The sequence below is a fragment of the Myodes glareolus genome, chromosome 12 (genome assembly GCF_982192425.1).
Source record: "Myodes glareolus chromosome 12, mMyoGla1.1, whole genome shotgun sequence".
NCBI classification, from domain to species: Eukaryota; Metazoa; Chordata; class Mammalia; order Rodentia; family Cricetidae; genus Myodes; species Myodes glareolus.
Window position 1 is genome coordinate 18,937,482 of NC_142037.1, and position 22,022 is coordinate 18,959,503.

The window sequence follows — 22,022 nt, forward strand, 5'->3', positions numbered from 1 at the left end:
TCCCCAGACTTGAGTGGGGGGTGGGAGTCAGAGCTCTTACCCTTTACTTCCTGCTTGGTCTCCAGCCCAGAGTTTCTGGAGGCCCTGGCCTCTGTAGGCTCTCCACCCCATTCTCCTTTAACCCTTTCCTGCCACGAAGAGGTAGGTGAGGCCCGGGTTCTGAAGGGAGGTGCAGACCACCAAGGAGTGGGGTATATTTGTGTGTGTGGGAGTGGGGTGTGTGTGTGTAGGAGTGGTGTGTGTGTGTGAAAAGTGATGATGTGTATGTGTGTGTGTAGGAGTGGTGTGTATGTGTGTGTGTGTGTGTGTGTAGGAGTGGTGTGTGTGTGTGTATGTGTGTGAAGGAGTGATGTGTGTGTAGAACCCTGCTTTAAATCTCAGAACAGGGTCTCAGAGACCAACTCTTCTCTTCTTCCTCTCCGTTCCTTCGAGGAAAGGGGAATCTGAAGGAAATTAACTTTGACTTCAGGACACAAAACGTGATGGAAGGCAGTTGCTTCCACGACCCTGCCCGGTTTCTCCCTCCTGCTCAGCCTCCTCTCCTTCCCTCCCTTGGTCTCCAACGCCCCTTTAAGCCATCCAGCCGCCTAGGCGAGTTTATCCAGGGGGCCTGGCTGCGAGGTCGAGGGGGAAGGCGGGGTGGCGGGATCCCGCCCGGTCCCACCCCTAGCTACAACCCCTAGCAGGAAGGGCTTGTCTCCTGAGCAGCGGCGGAAAGGAACGGAGCTGGGAGGGCGGCGCGGAGCGCTGGCGGGTGGGTCGCAGAGCCCGCAGCGGGGAGGCGGTGGTGGGGGGCGCGCCGCCGGGAAAGGGAGGCGTGGCTTAGGCTTCGGGGCTAGGTGGCTGGGGGCCTCCTGCCTGGGGTCCTCGGCGCTGGGACAGGGACCGGTGACACTTGTCTTACGCTTTCCAGGGACAGGAGGGGCAGCCATGCTCTTGTCTGGAGGTAGGCCCCCCGCGCAGGAATGGTTCATGGTGCAGTCGAAATCGAAGCCTCGGGTGCACCGACAGCGGCTGCAAGTCCAGCGCATCTTCAGGGTCAAGGTGAACGCCTTCCAGAGCCATCCCGACAACCCCTACTTCTGGCTGCAGCTGGAAGGGCCCCGGGAGAATACGGGTAAAGCCAAGGTAATCAGCTTCTCTTCACTCCTCACCTAGCCCTTCTAGTCAACTCCTCTTCCTCACTCTCCAGAGGTCTTCTGTTTGGGTTCTGCAGTTCGGCTGGCAGGTACTGGGCCTTCCTCTTTCCAGATCTGTAGCTCCAGTTTGGTCCCTCCCCTTTCTTGCTAGTCACTTCTGTCCTTCTAGTGTTATGTCTGTCCTTCAAGGGTTCCTTTCTATCCTTTCAAATGTGCTGGGAGAACCTCTGCCTAGCAGCGTCCTCTTCGGCCAGGCCTCAGTGTTCAGAACCCTGATTTTCCATCTTGGGATCCATGTAAGGGCCTGCATTTTTTGTGACCTCTGCAACACAGGTCTTTGTTCTCACCAAGACTCTGGAAGGCCTCTGTCCTTTCTGTCTGCTTACATCCTGGGCTGTTTCTTTGAATACCAGGACCGGGGAGGGCTCTAGAGACATTTCTAGAGCAGTGCTTGTATTTTCTAGATGAGGCATTGGGGCTCCGAGAAGGTGAGGGCCTGCCTGAGTCTCAGAGTCAGGTAGGAGTAGGCTGGTGGAGGCTGGACTAGAACTCAGGACCCTGCCACATATCCTCGCTGTGTTCAGTAACCTCTCACAAGGGCTCAGGGCAGAATGCATCTGTTCTGGAAGGCCCTGCGTTGGGATGCCAGGGATCTGAGAGGAAGCTCGCGGACTTTTGAGATGACAGGGCCTGCTGTGTGTAGCTGGGTGTTGGACAGACCAGGCCACAGCTTGGAGCTCTTGTGTTCAATTTGGCTTTTCTCACCAGCTTCTCCGCTTGGGCTCCTCCCTCTGCCTCCATTACAACCAAGGTCCCCACTCCCTGAGATCGCCTTATCTTTTCCAGTGGGAATGACTTAGGCTCCCTTCTCTCAGTCTTTGGCTGGGGCTTTATCCCAGTCAGAAAAGGTCTGGGAGGCCCAGCAGCTGCCAGCCGCACAGGGAGGCTGGGAAATGTCTCTTTTAGTACTTGCAGTTAGATGCTGCTTCAGCAGTTTTTCCAGTTCTGACAGAGGTGCTGGGGGAAGGGAAGGTTTCTGCCCAGATGTGTTGGAGTCCGTGAGTTGGGGGGGGGTAGGGCAGCAAGAGGCTTTGGGGTTCTTTATGCCCTTAATCTTTCTGTTACTGTAAAGTACCACAGCCCAGTCTTCATGGAGAACCAACCGACCGACAAGTACTTCCTTTCTAAAGTACTGCCTTGGAATGGGTACTGAACCCAGAGCCTGTGCGTGCTACACGGTCCCTTTGCCACTGAGCCGCTACCTCCCCTGCCCCTGAATAGCCCTGTTTGGGATGCCCCACTTCGTGTTTCTTGTTCAAACTTGAGGTCAGAGTCTTCAAACTTGTCAGCTTTAGCTTGCACTGCTGCCTCTTTGGGTCATAGATGTTAACCTCCAAGGCCTGGTAAATCCAGCGGCTCTGTCAAATTTCTCTTGCATCCCTCCTTGCCCTGGAGAGAGAGGCATTGTTGATGTTGGAAACATAGCTTGCCAAGATTACCCCCCCCCCACACACCTTTTTTTTTTTTTTTTTTGAGCCAGAGGCTCTCTGGGTAGTCCTGGCTGTCCTGGAACTCAGTCACTCTGTAGCCCAAACTGGCCTTGAACTCAGAGATCTGCCGAGTGCTGGGGTGCTGGGATTAAAGGCGTACCGTCCATCCATGCCTCTGCCCCTCCCCACCCAGCTTTCCCGGGATTCTGGGTAACTTCCTTTCCTGTACTGGCGATGAGCAGAAGGAAGAAATTCAGGGGAGGATGTGAGATGCAGGAGGACAAAGTTTTGTCCCAGGAGTTGGGAGCTTTGGATTTGACATGCTGTCACCGCACTGTGGCCCAGATAGAGGAGCTGCGTCTCTGAAGAGGCCCAGCTCTAGAACAGTGTAATAGTGTTCTTCTCACGTGAGAGTTGTGAGGGCCAACGAAAATAATGCATGTTCAAATACTTTGGCAAAACGTAGATGACAAGGGGCAGAAGTCGGGGATTGCTGTTAGTAAATCGCTTTATAGTGGATCAGGTCTTTCTCTCAGAGTCGGTGTCTTGTAAAGTGAGAGGCTTTGATTACCTGCTGTCTTAGTTAGGGTTTCTATTGCTGTGATAAGATATTATAACCATGGTAACCCTTTGGAAGAGAAACATTTAATTGGGTGGCTTACAATTCTGAGGTTTAGTCCATTATCATTATGGTGGGAAACTTGGCAGACAGTCCTGAAGAGAGACTGCCACACTCGTCCTAGCTTGAGCATATGAGACCTCAAAGCCCTCTTCCACAGTGACACACTTCCTCCAAGGCCACGCCTACGTTAACAAGGCCACACCTCCTAATAGTGCCCCTTCGATCGGTCAAGCATTCAAACTCATGAGTCTATGGGGGCCATTCCTAGTTTTCTAGTTAAATCAGCACACCTGCTGTGTGAGCATTCCCTAATGTGAGGATGCCGTGTTTGTCATATGGGTGTGGTGTGGCTGACTCAAGCCGCAGCTGTGTGGGATCTGGAGTTTTGCATTTTAACAGTGGTCTTCCATGTATACAACTGGTATAGAGGTCTTGTGAAAGCTGGAAGCTTCAAGACAGACGGAGCGGGAACAGTGGGGTCATTTGTTCTGGTCTGAGTGGAAGAGAGGTCAAGGGAGATGCAGGCTCACTTTAAAAAGGGCCTGGATGTGTTTTTCTATTACTTATGCTTGCCTTTTGAGACAGATTTCTGTTAAACTTGCATGTTTAAGTTCTGTGCAATGGCAGGACTTAGACACTATTGGAGGTGTGGCTGTGCATCCCATCCCAGGTAAGAAAACAAACCCGGGGAAGCTGGCTTCCCGGGGGGGGGGGTCAACAAGAGGAAAGGGATTGAATAGTGGTTAAATGAGCCCAGGTTAGACCCAACACATTCCTTCTGTATTGTGTGGATTGAGTGCCCGGCAGAAGAGCTGACATGTTTGCTTCTCTTGTTTCTGGAGAAGATGGATAGAGGTGACAGTGGCAGTCGGAGTGACTTCTGGGTCTGAAGCTCCAGCTTGGTCCTCAGACGGAAGCTGGCCTGTCCCAGGAACTGCATGAGCAGAACTGTGGAAATTGGTAGTGGTCAGGTGTGTGCTGGATTTGGCTCACACACACCCATTGTTAAAATTTTAGGAACTTTGTAAGCTGGTGGAGGGATATTTACAGCCATGGTGGGGACATTTACACCGCAGAAATTGGCAAATTCTCTAAATCAGGGTGGCACTCCGTCTCCATGTTTGCCTACATATCTGCTGTGACTGAGCACCTAATCTCTCTTTTCTTTTATGTTTTTTTTTAAACCAAGGAATTTACATTTAAAAATTCTTGTCCTCTTTCTAAAAGTTCACAAAAGAGGATAACAATCCTTTTTTTGTCCTTCAGGACTCTTCTGGAATTCATGAATCGCCAAGGCCCTCACACGGCATGTAGACACTCTAGGCCCTCACACGGCATGTAGACACTCTAGGCCCTCAGATTTTATGTAGACACTCTAGGCCCGCACACAGCATGTAGATACTCTAGGTCCTCACACAGCATGTAGACACTCTTAGTTTTTGACTTTGAGGCTTCAGTTTACTGCTTTCCTGGGGCATCACTATGTTGTCTCTTCTCTTCTCTTCTCTTCTCTTCTCTTCTCTTCTCTTCTCTTCTCTTCTCTTCTCTTCTCTTCTCCTCTCCTCTCCTCTCCTCTCCTCTCCTCTCCTCTCCTCTCCTCTCCTCTCCTCTCCTCTCCTCTCCTCTCTTCTCTCTCTCTCCCTCCCTCTCTTTTTTTCTTTCTTTCCATCTGTCTGTCCATGCTTGCTTGCTTTTCAAGGCACGGTTTCCCTGTATAGTCCTGACTGTCCTGGAACTCACTCTGTAGACCAGGCTGGTCTCTAACTCGACAGAGATCTGCCTGCCTCTACCTCTTGAGTGAGTACTGGGATTGGTGGCCCTGCCTTGTAAATGCTGGGATTGAAGGCATCATGCTACCTGACTAACTCTGGCTTTTTGCCTGACTATCTTTTAATTCTTGTTTTTTTGTTTTGTTTTGTTTTGTTTTTTTGAGGGAGAAATTCATTGCTGTTGTTACATTCAACTCTCTAAGAGTTATGTGTGTTCCTTTTACATGGTGGAATGGCATGAAAACCAAAACTAAAAACTAAAAATTTTCACTCTAAAAATACTGTCCTATTTACTATGGGCCATATTGTTTACTGTTTCTAAGAAGAGTAATAGTAGTAAGCCTTTTGAAAGTAGGGAAGTCTATGTCTGTCTGTCTGTCTGTCTGTCTGTCTGTCTGTCTGTCTGTCTCTGTGTTTGGAGTATTAAGTTTTCAGAGTGATCTCCTTTTCTAAGAACTCAGCCTGTTTTTCTCATTCCCTTCACTCGAATTCAAAGCTTCTTGGTTCTGTCATTTTTCTTAGCCTTTTTAGAATTCTTTCATGTAAATTGCAGTGGCCCTTGAAGATAGATAGCAAACACCTGAAGGTGAATAATGAACACTGACTTTATAAGAAGGGAGGCGATCCACACGGCAGTGGTGGCACACACCTTTCATCCTGGCACACGGGAGACAGAGGCAGGCAGATCTCTGTGAGTTCGGGGTCAGCCTGGTCTACAAAGTGAATTCCAGGACAGCCAGGGTTACACAGAGAAACCCTGTCTCGAGAAACAAAACAAAACAAAACAAAAAGAGAGACTCCTATGAAGTTGTAAAAGCACCTTGACATGCATAGACTGGTATAATATTGTTTGGTGCTAATGTTTTTATTTAACCTCAAGGTGACAAAGGACCTGTAGAACATTAGGTAATATATTTTTATAAATAATATCATTCCTTTTTCTTTTTGATGTTTACCCATTTTCTGTGCCATTTGTCTATAGATTGTTCACACCATTTTCTGGACTGTAAATGCCTGCTGTTTCCTTACCTGTTTTTGACTTGCAGTGTAAATAACATCATGGGCAAGACCCTAGGCTTCAGGGTCATTGTGCTGGGTATCCCTGCCTATAGGTGAACATGTGACCTTCTTTCCTCATTGAAAAAGAAGATAATGGAGATTTCCTTTGTAGGACTGAGAGAGGAATATATCAGATCATCTATGTGCCCAGCACATTAAGAGGTCTAAGTAAATATTAGTTCATATTATTATTTTAAAGATTATCTCAATTTCTATACCTTTCATAAGTGTTGAACTATTGATGGAACAATAACTATTTTAAGCTCTCTTTCTCCCTCTGTGTGTGAACGCGTGCGCGTGTGTATGTGTAAGTGTGCCATGTGAGTGTGGTAGTGCCCACGGAGGCTAGAAGGTGTCAGATCCCCTAGGGCTGGAGTTACAGGCAGTTGTGAGATGTTGGATGTGGGTGCTGGGAATTGAACCTGGGTCCCCTGGAAGAGGAGCAAGCACCCTTAACTGTTGAGCCATCTCTCCAGTCCCTTCCGCCTTCCTACCTTTTGAAATGGCAGTTTCCACTGAACATGGGACTCACTGACTGACTAGACTGGCTGGCCGGTGAGCCTCTAGGAAGGACCCTTTGTCCCTCAAGGTGCTGGAGATCTGAGCTCTGGCTTTCATGTTTGTACAATAAGCATTTCCCCAAAGACTTATCTCCCCAACCCCATTTTAAAAAAAACCACACACACTTTTCTTCCTCAGCTTGCCTCTTTGACTTTACATATTGTTTTTTTTTTTTTTTATGTAGTTGGGATGTGGGGTGCATGGGCTGGAGAATATTTGTTAAGGTGAGAGTTATCTGCTTCCTGTCTCATTTGCCTTTGCTTAGTAGTGGGACCAGATGAGGCTTGGGCGAGAGATGTTGGGGTGTCCGTCAGATTTTTGTTGAAAGTTGTATCTGGGAAGGAGGTAAAACAAGATGAGCAGGGGAAAATGTCCTGTGCCCTGAGCAGAGGGGCTAGTGTGGTCCTGTGCCGAGCAGAGGGGCTAGTGTGGTCCTGTGCCCTGAGCAAAGGCACAAGGGAGGTCTTCAAGATGGCTGCTGGAGATTTAAAAAAATACATGGGGAGCATTTGTTGGGGACGACAGGAGGGGTGATTGTTAAGGACATGGATGTGGAAGGACAAAAGGGTGAACTCAGTCCGCTTGGGCTAGCGCTTTGAGAGATTGTTTAGGAACTCTTGAAGGTCCTGGGATTGTGCTGGTAGTTAGATGAAGCCAGCTGCTCTCCCTGTAAACACGCCACTGGTCAACCTGAGCACTAGGGGCTTTCCTTCTGGTTCGACAAGATGTGAGTCTGCGGGATGTGACACTGGCCCGGCAGCTTAATCTCCACCACGAGGCAACAGTTTCCACGGTTACGGGTACAGGTTGTGCCTGAGAGCTTCTGGAGCGGGATTAAGCCAGAATCCTACAGGATTACCGGGAAGTCACTGTGTTGTCAACCAGAGGAGGTGCAGAGAGCTCTGGTTCTAGTCAGGTAGACGTAGGCTGTGATCTGGTGCAGGCAGAGTTGAGTTCTGTGCACTTGGGCCAGCTCTTATGAGACAGGAGGACGGGAACAGGCTGTGCCAGGCACCGTCCTCAGTAAGCTAAGCTCACTTAGTCCCCTGAGGCTCCCAGTAGACTGGTGAGGCAGAAACGGATGGGAGACACCGAAGGGAGGAGGAGTTAATAACTTGCCGCAGACTGCCCCTATTCTTGGCATGCGAGAATACTTAATAGTGTATAGCCCCTTTTCCGCGGGAGCCACAGAGTTCTGCAGTGCCAAGGGAGGCCTGGACCCTCTTGCCACGCTCTAGGTGAAGAGGCTGGGATCCTGAGAAGAGGGTGCATTTCCTACAATCCTTCCTCGTTGAATAAGGCCAAATCAGAACTAGCATGAGACCTCTTGATGCCAAACTTGGATCTGTTCTTTTCTCTGAGTCTCATTCATTCTGTCACCATTTCCTGGAGAGAGGGGATAGAGAGGGAGGAGTCCTCTGATGGTGGTGTTAGCTATAAACTTAGCAAGGGTTAGCCACTCACAGGCTGGCTCTCTCTGTCTCTCCCTTTTGCCTAGGAATATCTGAAGGGTCTATGCAGCCCAGAGCTATGGAAGGAGGTTCGCTATCCGCCCGTCCTGCACTGCGCCTTCCTTGGGGCACAAGGCTTGTTCCTGGACTGCCTCTGCTGGCGTACTCTGGCTTACCTGGTGCCTGGTCCCCCAGGCTCCTTGATGGTGGGTGGACTGACCGAGTCTTTCACCATGACACAGAACTGGCTGGAGGAGCTGGTGGCGCGGTTCCGCTGGGGTCCTGCCCCTATGATCACCCCCCGGGGGGGCTGGGAGACAGAGGTGACCCGGGCTTTTGGGGCCCTGGTGTGGATCCGTGGTGACCAGTATGCAGGAGATCTGATGCAGCTTCCCCCAGCAGTCCAGGAGCTGCTCCTCAACCTGGTGCGAGACGCTGCTGGCAAGGAAGACATCATGGAGTGGCTCAGCCACGTCGGCATCTCTAGCACCTGTTCCAACCCAGAGGTCCTCATCTGCCCTGGCCAGCAGCAGAAGGAAGGCTCGTCCCTGGTGACCATAGGAGAGAGCCCTGGACCCTTCCTAGAGATAGGAACCTTGAATCAAGCTTCAGAGAATTCAAAGAGATTGGCAGGGTTAGGAGCAACTGGACCCCCGACCCCAGCCCAGAGCAGTCAGCAGGAGACAGCATGCCAGCTGGTCCGGTAAGTACTGGAAAATGGGCTTTCTCCACCCCTGACCCTGCTCAGGATCCCAAGGAAGTAGTAATTTGGGACCAAACTGCCTTTCTCATCTTTTCAGTAAACTTGGGCTTTTTTTTTTTTTTTTTTCCAGGATCCGTCCCAGCAAGCCAGGTGAGGTGAACGGTGCTCGAGAGGAAGGGCCCCTCGTGCAAGCCGTCAGCAGCCAGGGCTCTGCCAATCACACACAAGCCCTCTTGCAGCAAAGGCAGGCACAGAGGACGGAAGACAGAATCTCACTGCGGTCACCAGGGTCGGCTCTCAGTGTGTGTCCATCCTGGAAGTCCTGGGCCCCGGGGCCAGCCTTTGGGCCCTTGTGGCCAGGGGCCATTGCTGCAACGTTCTGGAAGATCAACGAACTGCATTCTCTCCACCTGGCCTGGCTGCTGTCCCAGGCTTGCTTCAGTTTCCCGTTCTGGCAGAGACCCGTGGGCCCCATTCAGCTGAAGCTGCCAGGACAGAATCCTTTGCCCTTAAACCTGGAGTGGAAGCCAAAAGAGCTGACTCCTCTGCCCAGTGCAGAAAACCAGGCTTGTAGACCAGATGGAGAGCTAGGAAGGGAGACAGCCCTAGAGCATAGCCCGAGGCCAGAGACCCCCACAGAAGCCATCAGTTTATCGGTGGTGCCAGGGAACTGTGGTATCACAGAGGTTGTCAGCTCAGAACCTCCACAAGTAGAGCCATCCTTGACACCTGCACCCCAAGCTGAAGCAGAGCAGGAAGATGAAAGAAGTTCACTGTCAGATGGTGATGGCCCGGAAAAGTCCTCTTCAGCACTGACCACAGAGCAAAGGGGACCCACAGCTCAAGAGAGGCCAGTGGCTCAGGCGGAGATGACAGATCAGTCAGTACCCAAAGCTCCAGCAGTGTCTGAGACTCCTGAAACGCCCGTGGCTACAGCCGTGTCCAAAGTCGACCACCCACCTACCGAGGAAGGGCTGCCTGCGGCTCCCAAAGTGCCTCCAGCCCTAAAGCCAGCAGCTCCGGAAGTGCCTTCAGCGCCACCAAAGTCAGCAGTTCCTGCGGTGTCCACAGCCCCCAAAGCAACCGCGAGTCAACCAGCAGCTCCCATGCTACCCACAACTTCCCAGACTCCCGCAGCTCAGAACATGCCTTCAGTAAAAACACCCGCAGGCCCCCCAACCCCCAAAGTTCAAACTGGGAATGCCACTAAAGCAGGGTCTGCCACACCCAAAGCACCTTCCACCACCAAAACACCTGCAGCTTCTAAAGCCTCCAGAGCATCTAAGACACCCACAGCCCAGGTGTCCACAGTTGCAGGGCCGACCGTGGATGAAGCCAAACTCTCAAATGAGGTCCAGGCTTCAAAGGGTAGAGCTGTTGTGCCAAAGGGCCAGGGAAAGACTGGAAGGCAGGGTCCCCAGGCCAGTAACAACTTGGCCTCCAGAAATAAGCATCAGTTCTTGAAGGAAGGACTTCTTGGGACTTGGGAGGGGGCCCAGAGGAAGTCAGCTCACCACCTGCAGGCCAATAACACAGTGACCAGCTTCCAGAGGTACCATGAGGCCTTGAACACACCCTTTGAGTTGAACTTGTCTGGGGAGCCTGGGAATCCAGGACTGCGGAGAGTGGTCATCGATGGCAGCAGTGTGGCCATGGTGTGAGTAGCGTGAACTGGGTAAACCGGGGAGCTGGGCGGGTATTCCTTCCTGACCTTACATGGGTAGCAAAAGATGAGGGGCGTGGCACACGTTGAATGGTGTGTACAGTGGGGCCGCAGGCCAGGTGTGGTGGCACATCCACATTTAACCTGGCATTCAGGAGGCAGAGGCAGGAGGATTTCTTTGAGCTCAAGATCAGCCTTGTCTACATAATAAACTTCATCCAGGACAGCTAGGATTTCATAGAGAGTCCTTCTCTCAGAGAGGGGGCGGGCGAGAGTGGGGTGGGTAGGGAAAGGGGATTGCTAGCATCTTTGGTACCGGCTTGGGCCTCAGGGCAAGGGCTGTGTGGTAAGGCAAGGCCTTCTGGGAGCGGTCCCTCACTTTCATATCCCACAGACATGGCCTCCAGCACTTCTTCTCTTGCCGAGGCATTGCCATGGCAGTGCAGTATTTCTGGAATCGAGGACACCGAGAGGTCACTGTGTTTGTACCCACCTGGCAGCTGAAGAAGAACCGGAGGGTGAGAGGTGAGATGCCCAGTGCTGCCCGGCCCCTCCACATCACCAGGCTGTCCCCGCTTGCCCCTCTGCCTCATTTTCCCGCTACCCTACCATGGCCTGTCCCACTTAGCCCTTCTTCTACCTCTGTGTTCTGTGTTGCCCTCAGAGAGCCACTTTCTGACGCAGCTTCACTCACTCAAGATGCTGTCAATCACTCCCTCCCAGCTGGAAAATGGCAAGAAGATCACCACTTATGATTACAGGTGGGCTGTTCCCCAGGTCCCTCCATGGGAGACTGGGGGTGGTCTTGGATGGCGTCCCATCTCATCTTCTCAGGGGAAAATGGGACAAATGCCGTGTCTGAGAGGAGGTATAGGGGCACACATGAGATGGCTGAAGGTCGGCTCTTCCCAAACAGAAGGTCGCTGACACCTTGGGAATGGTGGTGCTGTGTTTCCCTGAGTTAGCTGGCTTTCCCCCTCCATGGCCTATGGGCCCAGGCTTATCTCATTGGATACAGGATGAACCTCATCCTCCAAATAAGTGGCAGAGGTACCCTAGGCTTTTCAGTGCCTGTTTGGCTTAAAGTTCTAATCTCAAGGGATGCCTTCAATCTTCCTTCCTCAAGCTCGGACACTGGGCAGAGGTATATGTGACTGGATATAGATGGATCCTTGGGCAGGGCTCTAGAAATGGAGGTAAATGGACTGGCTTGCCTAAGCATTGACATTCTCTCAGCATTCACTGTCTAGCGTGGCTACAGAGCTAGTGCGCCTAGGGAAGTCTGTGACCCTGCCTGTCTGTCCTAGGGCAGGGAAGGGAGGCCCTGCTGCAGCCCTAGGCCAGATTTTCAATCGACAGTTTTTGGCTTCACTTGGGCACCTCACATGCTGGGTGGGGAGAGGTTCTGTTTCATTCCTGTGTCCCCTGCAATCCATCTAGCCTTCAAGGCTGTGAAGGGCTGGGTAGGCCACTCCAGCATCCCAAACTTCCAGAGCTGACTCCTGCCTGGATGAGTTTTTTAAATCCTCCAATTCCAGCCAGGCAAGGGTTTAAGGGAAGATGGTTTTCCTGTCGAAGCGCCCTCTGCTGGGCTCTTGGGGAACAGCATGTGAAAATTCCAGGGACTGTATGGTCCCAGCCCTCCTCAGAAGGAAAGTGATCCAAAGGAAAATAGTTTTATTTATTAAGCCACATGATTTTATGTGTTAGTATTTATGTGGATGTGCATTTCGTCATGAATGAGTATTGTGCCTTGATGAAGAATATTGTGTGCTGTGCGCTAGGTACTGAGTTAAACACTTAAACATCATTTCAGTTTCATTATTACAGAAATATGGGGTGGATATTTTATCTACATTTTACAGGTGCAAAAATGGGAGTGGAAAATGTCCATGTGTGACTGTGAACCAGAGGATGGGTTCTGCGATGCATGAGCCTCCTATACGAGAGAGGTGTATGCTTGTATGCACACTTGGAGGTCCATGCAACCAAGTACACCTTTTGGAGAATGCTGGGATCCCAGATGGCCCCATGGAAGAGAGAATATGCTATAGAACCTTGTCTTGATTACAGAGGGCAGAGTTTTTGTCTGACCCATTGGGGGGAGCTCTAGTTCATTTTCCAGAGGGTCTGGGAAGTGAGAGGGTAGTTACCAGATAGTTGGTAATTTCCTTTTCCCTTGCAGGTTCATGATCAAGCTGGCGGAGGACACTGATGGAGTCATTGTCACTAATGAGCAGATCCACATCCTCATGAATAATTCCAAGAAACTGATGGTCAAAGATCGGTGAGCCATTCCTGGGGTCTTGGGCCCCCCTTTCCCAGTGACATCGGCAGCCTGTGGCAGAAAAGGATGGTGGGGCAGGAAGAGGAGCCTTAGAGTAGGGCTCTCCAGTACTTGCTGGTGAATGGGGAAATCTCAGCCCTGTGGAAGCAACAGAGAGTGGCCGAATCTTGGGTTCATCCATGTTCTTGCCTCTTTCTTTTGTGGGTCCAGCCTGCTGCCCTTCACCTTTGCGGGGAATCTCTTCATGGTACCAGACGACCCCCTCGGTCGTGATGGCCCCACCTTGGATGAATTTCTGAAGAAGCCAAACAGGTAATTTGTCAGGCTGTCTCTACCTCCCAGACATTCCCGGGACTGACCAGAAACGACTCTTGGTACTAGTCCACATTTACCTAGTTCTCCATAGTGAGCAGAGTGGTTTGGCCACTTTACGTCTTGATATATCCGCCACAATCTGATGCTTCTACCCACTCTTTACATCACGCTCTTAACACTTCACACACACACACCTTCCATGCATCTTTCCACAACTGGCATTTGTGTGTTATCTTTTCTTGCTTTCTTCAGACCTATGCCACGGGAATTCCTGTAGTACACTTTAGCTGCCGTGTAGCATTCCATTCCGTGCAGAAGGATCTCCTCTCTGCCTGGGGCCGTTTGACTGCTTTTGCTTTATGCTGCTGTGATGCGTGCCAGCAAAGAGCCTTGCTTTTCTTTGATTGTGTCCGTGAGAGCTGTCTGTGCATATGGGCTTCATGTTGACTATCTCCTTTGACCCTCACAACTTAAGTGAGATGTAAATGATCACATTCCTCATTTCCTACACGAGGAATCTGAGGTGCAAGTGACTTTTCCAAGGTCATTTTGGCAGAACTAGTTTATAGCCACTCTATATAGCTTCTATGTGCTTTGAGCCACATTTGCTGTCCCTGGCCCCCTCACCCCCAGCGTTCTGGGACCTTCAGGGGAAGTTGGTTGGGACCTGTGGGTAGGGCAGTGCTCCCCAGGCCACCTCTCCACACACACACCTGCACCCCACCTCCATTTCATCAGTGTGTGGAAATGAAGATGAGGTTTCTCTGTTGTGTGCTAGGCCTCCCATCCAGGGTTGATCTTACCCTGGACTGTTCACCCTGAGTAAGAGTGGAGGCTGCCAGTTATCTCTTATCCAGCCACTGACTCAAAACTAATTTAAGTGTTTCAATTTAAGTCTATTTAGCTTTGTTCCCTGTCATTGGGATAAAATACCTTGGCAATAGCGAAGTATGGAGAAAGGGTCGTTTCTGGTCACAGGCCTAGATGGGGAGTCCCAGTGTCAGGAGCTTGGGAAGAACTGGTCACATCATGTCTGCAGGCAGAAGAGAGCCATAGATGTGTGCTTGCTAGTGTTCAGCTCACTTTTTCCACTTTGCACGGTCTTGGATCCCCTGCCTAGGGAATGACGCCACCCACAGTGGAGGGTCTTTTCACCTCAGTGTAAGCAAGATAATTCCTCACAGATATGCCTACCAGCTACCTGGTCTACGCAGCCCTTCCACGGAGACTACTTTCTCAGTTGATTCTATATTATGTCAAGATGACAATTAAGACTGACCATCACAGTTTAGTAAGGTTTTGGTTTGATGAACTTTCAAAGCACAGAAGAATCCTTGTTGAAGTTCTAGCATGTGTGAAGATGGAGATCACGTGTTTATGGGCTGGCTTCTGTCTGACCCCTGCCATGCTGAAGGACCCTTAGGAATGAGGTGGGATTCTGTGGGGTGACCACACATGTGATTGTCACCACGAATAACCTGTGTGTGGGGGACTGCCCCCTCTCCTTCTTCTACTTGTTTTGGTAATAGGTTGGACATGGACATTGGCAATTTCTTGAAGGTGTGGAAGACCCTTCCTCCCAGCTCAGCCAGTATCTCTGAGTTGAGCGACGATGCTGATCCTGAGCCAGCGGTGGGTCCACAGAATGTGGAAGAGGTCAGGGAGAAGAGGGAGGACAGCCCAGCCGAGGAGCTGATGGAGCAACCGGGAATACCGAAGCCTGAAGAACAAGACGACTGTGACTCTTCCCTTGCGTCGGTGTTTGGAGCTGAATGCCCTTCCTTTTCTGAGGAAATCCTCCAGTGTCTCAGCCTGCATGACCCCTCTGAGGGGGCTTTAGATATTGACCTTCTGCCAGTGGTGTCCTCTCCCTACACGGATGTCCCCTGGGATGGGCAAGCTCCCTGTCAGCAGGTTCTTGCCCAGCTCGCTCAACTCACTATCCCTAGCAACTTCACTGCTCTGTCTTTCTTTGTGGGCTTTATGGATGCGCACCGGGATGCTATTCCTGACTATGAAGTCCTTGTGGGCCCCCTGCACAGCCTTCTCAAGCAGAAGCCGGACTGGCAGTGGAGCCAGGAACATGAGAAGGCTTTCCTGGCCCTGAAACGAGCCCTAGTGTCTGCCCTCTGCCTGTCAACCCCCAATTCTGATCTGCCCTTCTACCTGGAAGTGACCGTTAGCCAAGTGTCACTGACGGCCATCCTGCAGCAGGAGCACTCAGGAAGGAAGTACCCTATCGCCTATACCTCAAAACCTCTCCTCCCTGATGAGGACAGTGAGGGGCCACAGTCAGGGGGGGACAGCCCCTACGCTGTGGCTTGGGCCCTCAAGCATTTTTCCCGATGCATTGGAGACAATCCAGTGGTTCTACGTCTTTCCTATGCCTCCCGGACCACTGTGGACAACGAGACATGGGAAAGCTGTAGGGTTTCCAAAGCGTGGTTGATTCGATGGTCTCTCTTGGTTCAGGACAAAGGCAAGAGGGATTTGGAATTGACCCTTCTCCATGGCCTGCTAGGGGAAAACCGGCTGCTGACACCTGCTTCCTCGATGCCCCGAGTTTTCCAACTTCTGCCTCCTTCTACTGACCTGTCTACATTCATCTGCATCCATATGTCTGGCTATTGCTTCTACCGTGATGATGAGCTGTGTGCTGGCTTTGGTCTCTACATCTTGTCCCCCACCAGCCCCCCAGTCTCCCTTACCTTTTCCTGCTTCCCTTATACACTCACCTATGCCCACCTGGCAGCCGTGGCCTGTGGCCTAGAGCGCTTTGGCCAGTCCCATCTCCCTGTGGTTTTCCTCACCCACTGCAACTGGATCTTCAGCGTCCTCTGGGAGCTCCTGCCACTCTGGAGAGCCCGGGGCTTCCTCTCATCGGATGGGGCTTCCCTCCCTTATCCAAGCTTGCTCTCCTATATTATATCCCTCACATCTGGCTTCTCATCCCTTCCCTTTATCTACCGAACCTCTTATCGGGGATCTCTGTTTGCTGTGACAGTCGATACTCTGGCCAAGCAGGGCGCCCAAGGGGGCGGGCAGTGGTGGGATTTGCCGGAGGATGTGCCAGTGCCAACGGTGACTCCCCATACTAAAGGCAGGAAGCCCAACCTGCTGGCCTTACAGCTGAGTGACAGCTCGGTGGCCGAGATCATTGCCAAGCTGCAGGCAGGGCAGAAATTGTCCGGGCCCTCCCCTTTCAGTTCTGCTTTTAATTCACTCAGCCTTGACAAAGACAGTGGCCTGCTTATGTTCAAGGGGGAAAAGCATCCCAGGGTCTGGGTCGTCCCAAGGCAACTTCGGAGGGATCTGATATTTTTTGTGCATGACATCCCCTTAGGGGGGCACCAGAGGCCAGAGGATACCTATAAGAAGTTGCGGTTGCTGGGATGGTGGCCTGGCATGCAGGAGCACGTGAAGGATTACTGCAGGAGCTGTCTGTTTTGCATTCCCCGAAATCTCATAGGGGGTGAGTTGAAAGTTATCGAGTCCCCGTGGCCCGTCAGGTCAACCGCTCCCTGGTCAAGTCTGCAGATCGAGGTGGTGGGTCCCGTCACTGCCAGCGAGGAAGGTCATAAGCACGTGCTCATTGTGGCTGATGCCAACACCCGGTGGGTGGAGGCATTCCCTCTGAAGCCCTATACGCACATGGCTGTGGCCCAGCTGTTACTGCAGCACGTGTTTGCGAGATGGGGTGTCCCCGTAAGGCTGGAGGCAGCCCAAGGCCCCCAGTTTGCCCGACACGTCCTGGTGAGCTGTGGGCTGGCCCTCGGAGCTCAGGTGACCACACTGAGTAGGACCCTTCAGTTCCCTTGTTTGATGAGTTCAGAGGCCTACTGGGAATTCAAGAGGGCCCTGAAGGAGTTCATCTTCCTGCATGGCAAAAAGTGGGCAGCCTCCCTTCCCTTGCTGCACCTGGCTTTTAGGGCTTCCACTCCAGAGGCCACCCCGTACCAGGTCCTGACTGGGGGTGAGGTGAGGCTGATGGAGCCCCTGTGGTGGGAGATGAGCACCGCGAACATCGAGGGGCTCAAAATGGACACGTTCCTGCTGCGGCTGGCACGGGAGCTGTTGGACCTCCACGGGAGGGTGGCGGAGAAGGCTGGTGAGAAAGCTGACAATAGACGTTTCCAGAGGGAGATCCAGAACAAGGAGTGGAATGTGGGTGACCAGGTCCTCTTGCTGTCTCTCCCCAGGAATGGCAGCAGTGCCAAATGGGTGGGTCCCTTCTATATTAGCGACCGATTGAGCCTATCACTCTACAGGGTCTGGGGTTTCCCAACCCCAGAGAAGTTGGGGTGTGTCTATCCTAGCAGTCTAATGAAGGCCTTTGCCAATGGCGACACACCCCTGTCCCTCAATGACTTGGACCAATGATTCGAGCCATCAGGGGGCTCCCTGCTCTGGGGGTCCTGGGTTTCTGCTGCTAGGTCTCCTTTTGCTCTAAGAAAGGCTCTCAGCTCTTGGGGGCCTCCAGTTGTGCCTTTTGTGAAGTTGTTTTGTTGATAAAGCTTTGCTGAATTGCCTTGACCTAGGGATGAATGTCCCTATGGAAATATCCCAGCTTAGGGTTTTTGGAAACCTTGCCAAATGTTGTCATGTGTGGGTTCTGGCAGTTTTCCACTTGGGAGCAGAAAGTCTCCTTACTAAAGTAGGCCAGGCTCACAGTTTTCTCCAAGTGCCGTGTTGTCCCTTCATACACATGCAGGCGTATTTTAGTGTGTGCTCTCCTCCCCCAATATCTTAAACCTGGTCTATTTAATAGTGCAAATCTGAACCTCACAGTGGGCACCACGCCGCTCGCTCTCGTGCGAGTGCCTCCCCTTACACTGTGGGTTTGGCGAGCCTTTGCCCTTGGAGTTTTCAGTGGCCATGGACACGTGCTGGTAGGGAGTGGGGGTGGGGAGGGCACAGCGGTTCTCCAGTCAGCTTCCTTTGCCTTCTCAGCTGTCAAGAAAGGGTTTTAGCCTTCATATGCCTCTAGGACGATGGCTCTGGGTGGCGATGATCAACCCCACGGCACCTGCGCCACCTACCTGTGTAAGGGAAGGGGAGAGTGGAAGATGAGTTGGCCTACCTCATTTGATTCCAGTCAAGGGAGGTGATTCCTGACCTCCGCCATGCTGGTGGTCACCTCATGGGAATCATGGACCTTGGTGCCCAGTGTGGCATCTCTACTGGAAGTGCTGCTTCTATTAGGTCAAGTGGTACCCACGCTCGGCTTCATGGGGAGGGCGTCTGACAAGGGTAGTTTGACACGTGGCCAGGTGCTGGGTAGCTTTACCTCTTACTCTTCTCACCCCCTCCCCAAACCTACAGCCCTCTCCTGCCTGTACCGTACCTTGCCGTCTCCTCAGACGCCACGTCTCCTCAGACGCCACGGGGCTGCTCTGCCCTGAGCAGCTGTGGCGCTCTTGATCTGCCTCTGTGTAGAGCTCCCTAAGAGCCAGCCATGCAGACAGCGCTCTTGCAGTGGGAGTGGGCCTCTCACAGACACGAGTGCCGCTCACCCATCTGCATGTCCACACTTCTGAGCTGTCAGTCTGCAGAGGAAGGTCAGCGCCACGCCGCTCTGGCTCAGGTCCCTAGTAGCTCATTTCCTCAGGAGCCATTCCAGTTTTTGGGCCCAGCACGGGTCACCAGTCATGACATTGCAGAGCGCTGGGGCCAGAGAAGCTGCCCTGAGTCCAGCATGTTTCACGCAGAGGAAAGAGGGCCAGAGGGGGGAAAGTGACTTGTCCAAAGTCATACAGCAAATTGGTGGCGGATGAACCTTCTTGACTGACTTCAAGTTCGCCATGATAGGGATTCTAGCAACAGATTGGAGCAGGAGAAGCCTTTCGGATTTGGTACCTCCATTCCGTCTCCCAACTTTTCTAGATAAACTACCTGATGCTGTTTCTCAGCCAGTCCAGCTGTCAGCCCTGCCCAGGGGTGAGTGCAGGGTGACACCCGAGACGCTGAAAGGTTAGATGTAGAGTTTTTAGCAGGTACTGTATTTCCTCACTTTTGCCCCTTTCCTGGCCTCACTCTGCCGCCCCCCCCCCCCCCGCCACCAGGGCTGTATTCAAAACCCTCTTCCTGTTAAGAACAATTTTGATCATATGCTCTTTCAAGCGATTTTCATTCTATTTTTCAATAAATCAATTAAAATAGAGCCAATGGAGTTTTTTTGTTGTTATTTTGTTTTGCAGAATTGGGGGATAAGGAGGATGGGGCATCTGTGGAGGTATGGTTCATTATTACTCTTCTTCTGGAATCCGTGTTCTTCCCCCTCTTAAGCTCAGAGTCCTTACTCTTGCTAAGCTTCCTGACTTCAGGCCTTGGTTTCTGCTGCCTTTTTTATTTGCCTCGACTTCTGCTTGGTGCTGGCATGGTTACAGAGTGCAGGAGAGAAGTGTGAGCTCCCATGAGGCCTCCATTTCATATTAAAGCACACCTACTGTGTGTCATGTTCTTTCTAGGAGTGGAGAGGATACCAGGTCATGTGACTGACGTGGCCTCAGTCCTACTGGAGCCCAAAGTCAGGGGAGAGAGAAAGAAATGACGCAGTACAGTGTGGTTTGATATGAGGCTTATGAGAGCTGATGCAACAAAGTCCCGATCTTACAACCTGTGTGATATTCAGAAAGGTCCTCCCAGAGCCCCTTTTGCAAAAGCAAAAGACTCTTTGTGCAGTCCAGAGAGCAAGAGAATAGGGAGGCTAAAATGGAAGGCCGTTTGGAAAGGTTGGCACCAAAAATCCCATTACTTTCTATTCTAGATGGCTTGAAGCAATGATCAGTTCTTACTCATACTGGCTTCTAAGAATTTCTTTGTCTATAGGAACTTTACAAGGTTTTAGTAGATATTTGAGAGTCCCATCTTTTTTTTCTTTTTGGAAACAAGGCTTTATGCGGCCCAGGCCAGCCTTCAACTTACTGTGTGACTGAGGCTGACTTTGAATTCCTCATCCTCCTGATCTGACATCCTAAATTTTGAGATCACAGGCCTGGATGAGATTCCTTGATTTTTTTGGAGAGTCAATAAAATTTGCCCACAGTCAAGCATTGTGGGCAGTGTTAACTAGCAGCCCCTGCCCCTCTCATTTCCACCATCACGCTTGCTCTCCTTTAGGGCACTGGTAGGTGGGCTTCCTTATGCAGCAGGGATGGTAAAGCCGCCACTGCCACATAGACAGCCTGTTACCTAAGGCAAACCATACAGCTTTTCCATCCTTCTGTCAAACTCACATGAGCATCTGATAGTCTGTTACCTAAGGCAAACCATACAGCCCTTCCAGCCTAGAGACACTTTAATGAGCATCTGTGAGTGTCCTACCACTGCACTAGGCCAGCAGCTAACTGGAAAACTGAGCACACTTGGAATATAGAAACATTGTAAAGGTAGGTAAAGAGCCACTAGAACTCAAAACGTCCCATCTGCCTCCAGAGATTGCCAAAGAACCCTGGGACCCCACAGCTCTGCAAATGTTTACTAATTTATACATCAATGACTCATGTACACTGAGTATTTGCCAGGCGCTAGGCTAAGTGCTTTCCGAACCTGACTGGTGTAGGAGGTCCTTCTTCTCTTTGTGTGTTGCTTTCATTGGTTGAATAAAGAGACTGCCTTGGTCTTTTGATAGGGCAGCCCTTAAGTGGGCAGAGTAGACAGAACAGAATGCTGGGAAGAAGGGAAGTGTGGCAGATGCCATGATTCTCCTGCCCAAGACGGACACTGGTTAGACTCATGCCGGTAAGCCACAGTCAAGTGGCGGTACACATTAATAGAAATGGATTAATCAAGATGTGAGAGTTAGCCAATAAGAGGCTAGAGATAATGGGCCAGGCAGCAACTTAATTAATACAATTTCCGTGTGGTTATTTCAGGAGTTAAGCTATCCGGGTGGCAGAAAGCAGCCCCGCCGGTCCTCCATACTACACCTGACAAAGTTAATAGCTCCGTTTTATAGATAAAGAAGTTGGGGCACAGAGAGGTGAGGTTAGCTCACTGAAGGTCATGTGCCCGTGAAGGAGAGGCTGGGTCTGCATGCCTATCAGGTACAACCTGGGAACCGTTATTCATGCTTTCTCTCATGCGAGCGTTTTTACTTCCTTGGGTACTTACTCCCCATGCCTCAATCTCTGGTTTCTCTGTGTTTTATTAGTGCGTCACATAGTGCTAGTTACTATCTCTCCATTTGGGGGCTGGAGGGATGGCTCCGTGGTTAGATCATTTGTTGCTCTTGCAGAGAAAGGCACCCAGACTTGGTTCCCAGCACCCACGGAGCGGTCCACAGTTGTCTAACTCTAGTTGCAGGGGACCCAACACTCTCTTCTGACTCAAGGCATGCACATGGTGCACATACAGACATGCAGGCAAAACGCTCATGCACATAAAACTTAAAAATCTAAAAAAAATAAAATTCTCCATTTCCATTTGGTCCAGATTAAAATGCTCTACAAACTAAAACATGTTCTTGGGGCTGGAGAGATGGCTCAGTGGTTAAGAACACTAACTGCTCTTTCAGAGGATCATGGTTCAATTCCCAGTACCTACATGGCAGCTCACAATTGTCCATAACTCCAGTTCTAAGGAGATCTGGCACCTTCTTCTGGCCTCTGAACACAGACATTCATGTAGCCAACACACTCATGCACATAAAATAAAAATTAAAAAAAATTTTAAAAAATGTCCTGATTTTTTTTTTCTGTTGAGTCCAAGAATAATTCTTTTGGGCCTACCGAGTTTTGATTTAAATCTTGTGCTTTCATTTTCTAAGGCATGTCAGTTAAATAGCACAATTTCTTATGTCGTCACGTTCTTGTAGGTGCTGAAAATGGAGCTGAGGAGCCGGCAGCAGCCGGACTGTGAGACAGCTCGTACAGCGTGTTAGAGATTATGCATTACACCCCAGCACTCTAGGCTTCACAGGGCTTTATGCTGTGATGGACCACTAAGGTGATCCCCAAGAAGGG

The 22,022-nt window shown here is 51.1% G+C and overlaps 1 protein-coding gene across 2 annotated transcripts; it reads left to right on the forward strand.

Moving 5' to 3' along the window:
- The first annotated feature begins 691 nt into the window (after positions 1–691).
- Positions 692–19,219, forward strand: Nynrin (NYN domain and retroviral integrase containing). Of its 2 annotated transcripts, XM_087912058.1 has the most exons (10): positions 692–754; positions 914–1,128; positions 8,139–8,794; positions 8,925–10,451; positions 10,852–10,982; positions 11,122–11,218; positions 12,643–12,744; positions 12,955–13,056; positions 14,589–16,531; positions 16,989–17,175. In XM_087912058.1, the coding sequence occupies exons 2-10, from the start codon at positions 931–933 to the stop codon at positions 17,024–17,026; spliced, it is 4,794 nt and encodes a 1,597-aa protein (XP_087768184.1). In that variant the 5' UTR covers positions 692–754; positions 914–930; the 3' UTR covers positions 17,027–17,175. The 2 variants fall into 2 exon arrangements, with proteins under 2 accessions (XP_087768184.1, XP_048299696.3); XM_048443739.3 differs by having other exon boundaries at positions 14,589–19,219.
- Positions 19,220–22,022: the final 2,803 nt, after the last annotated feature.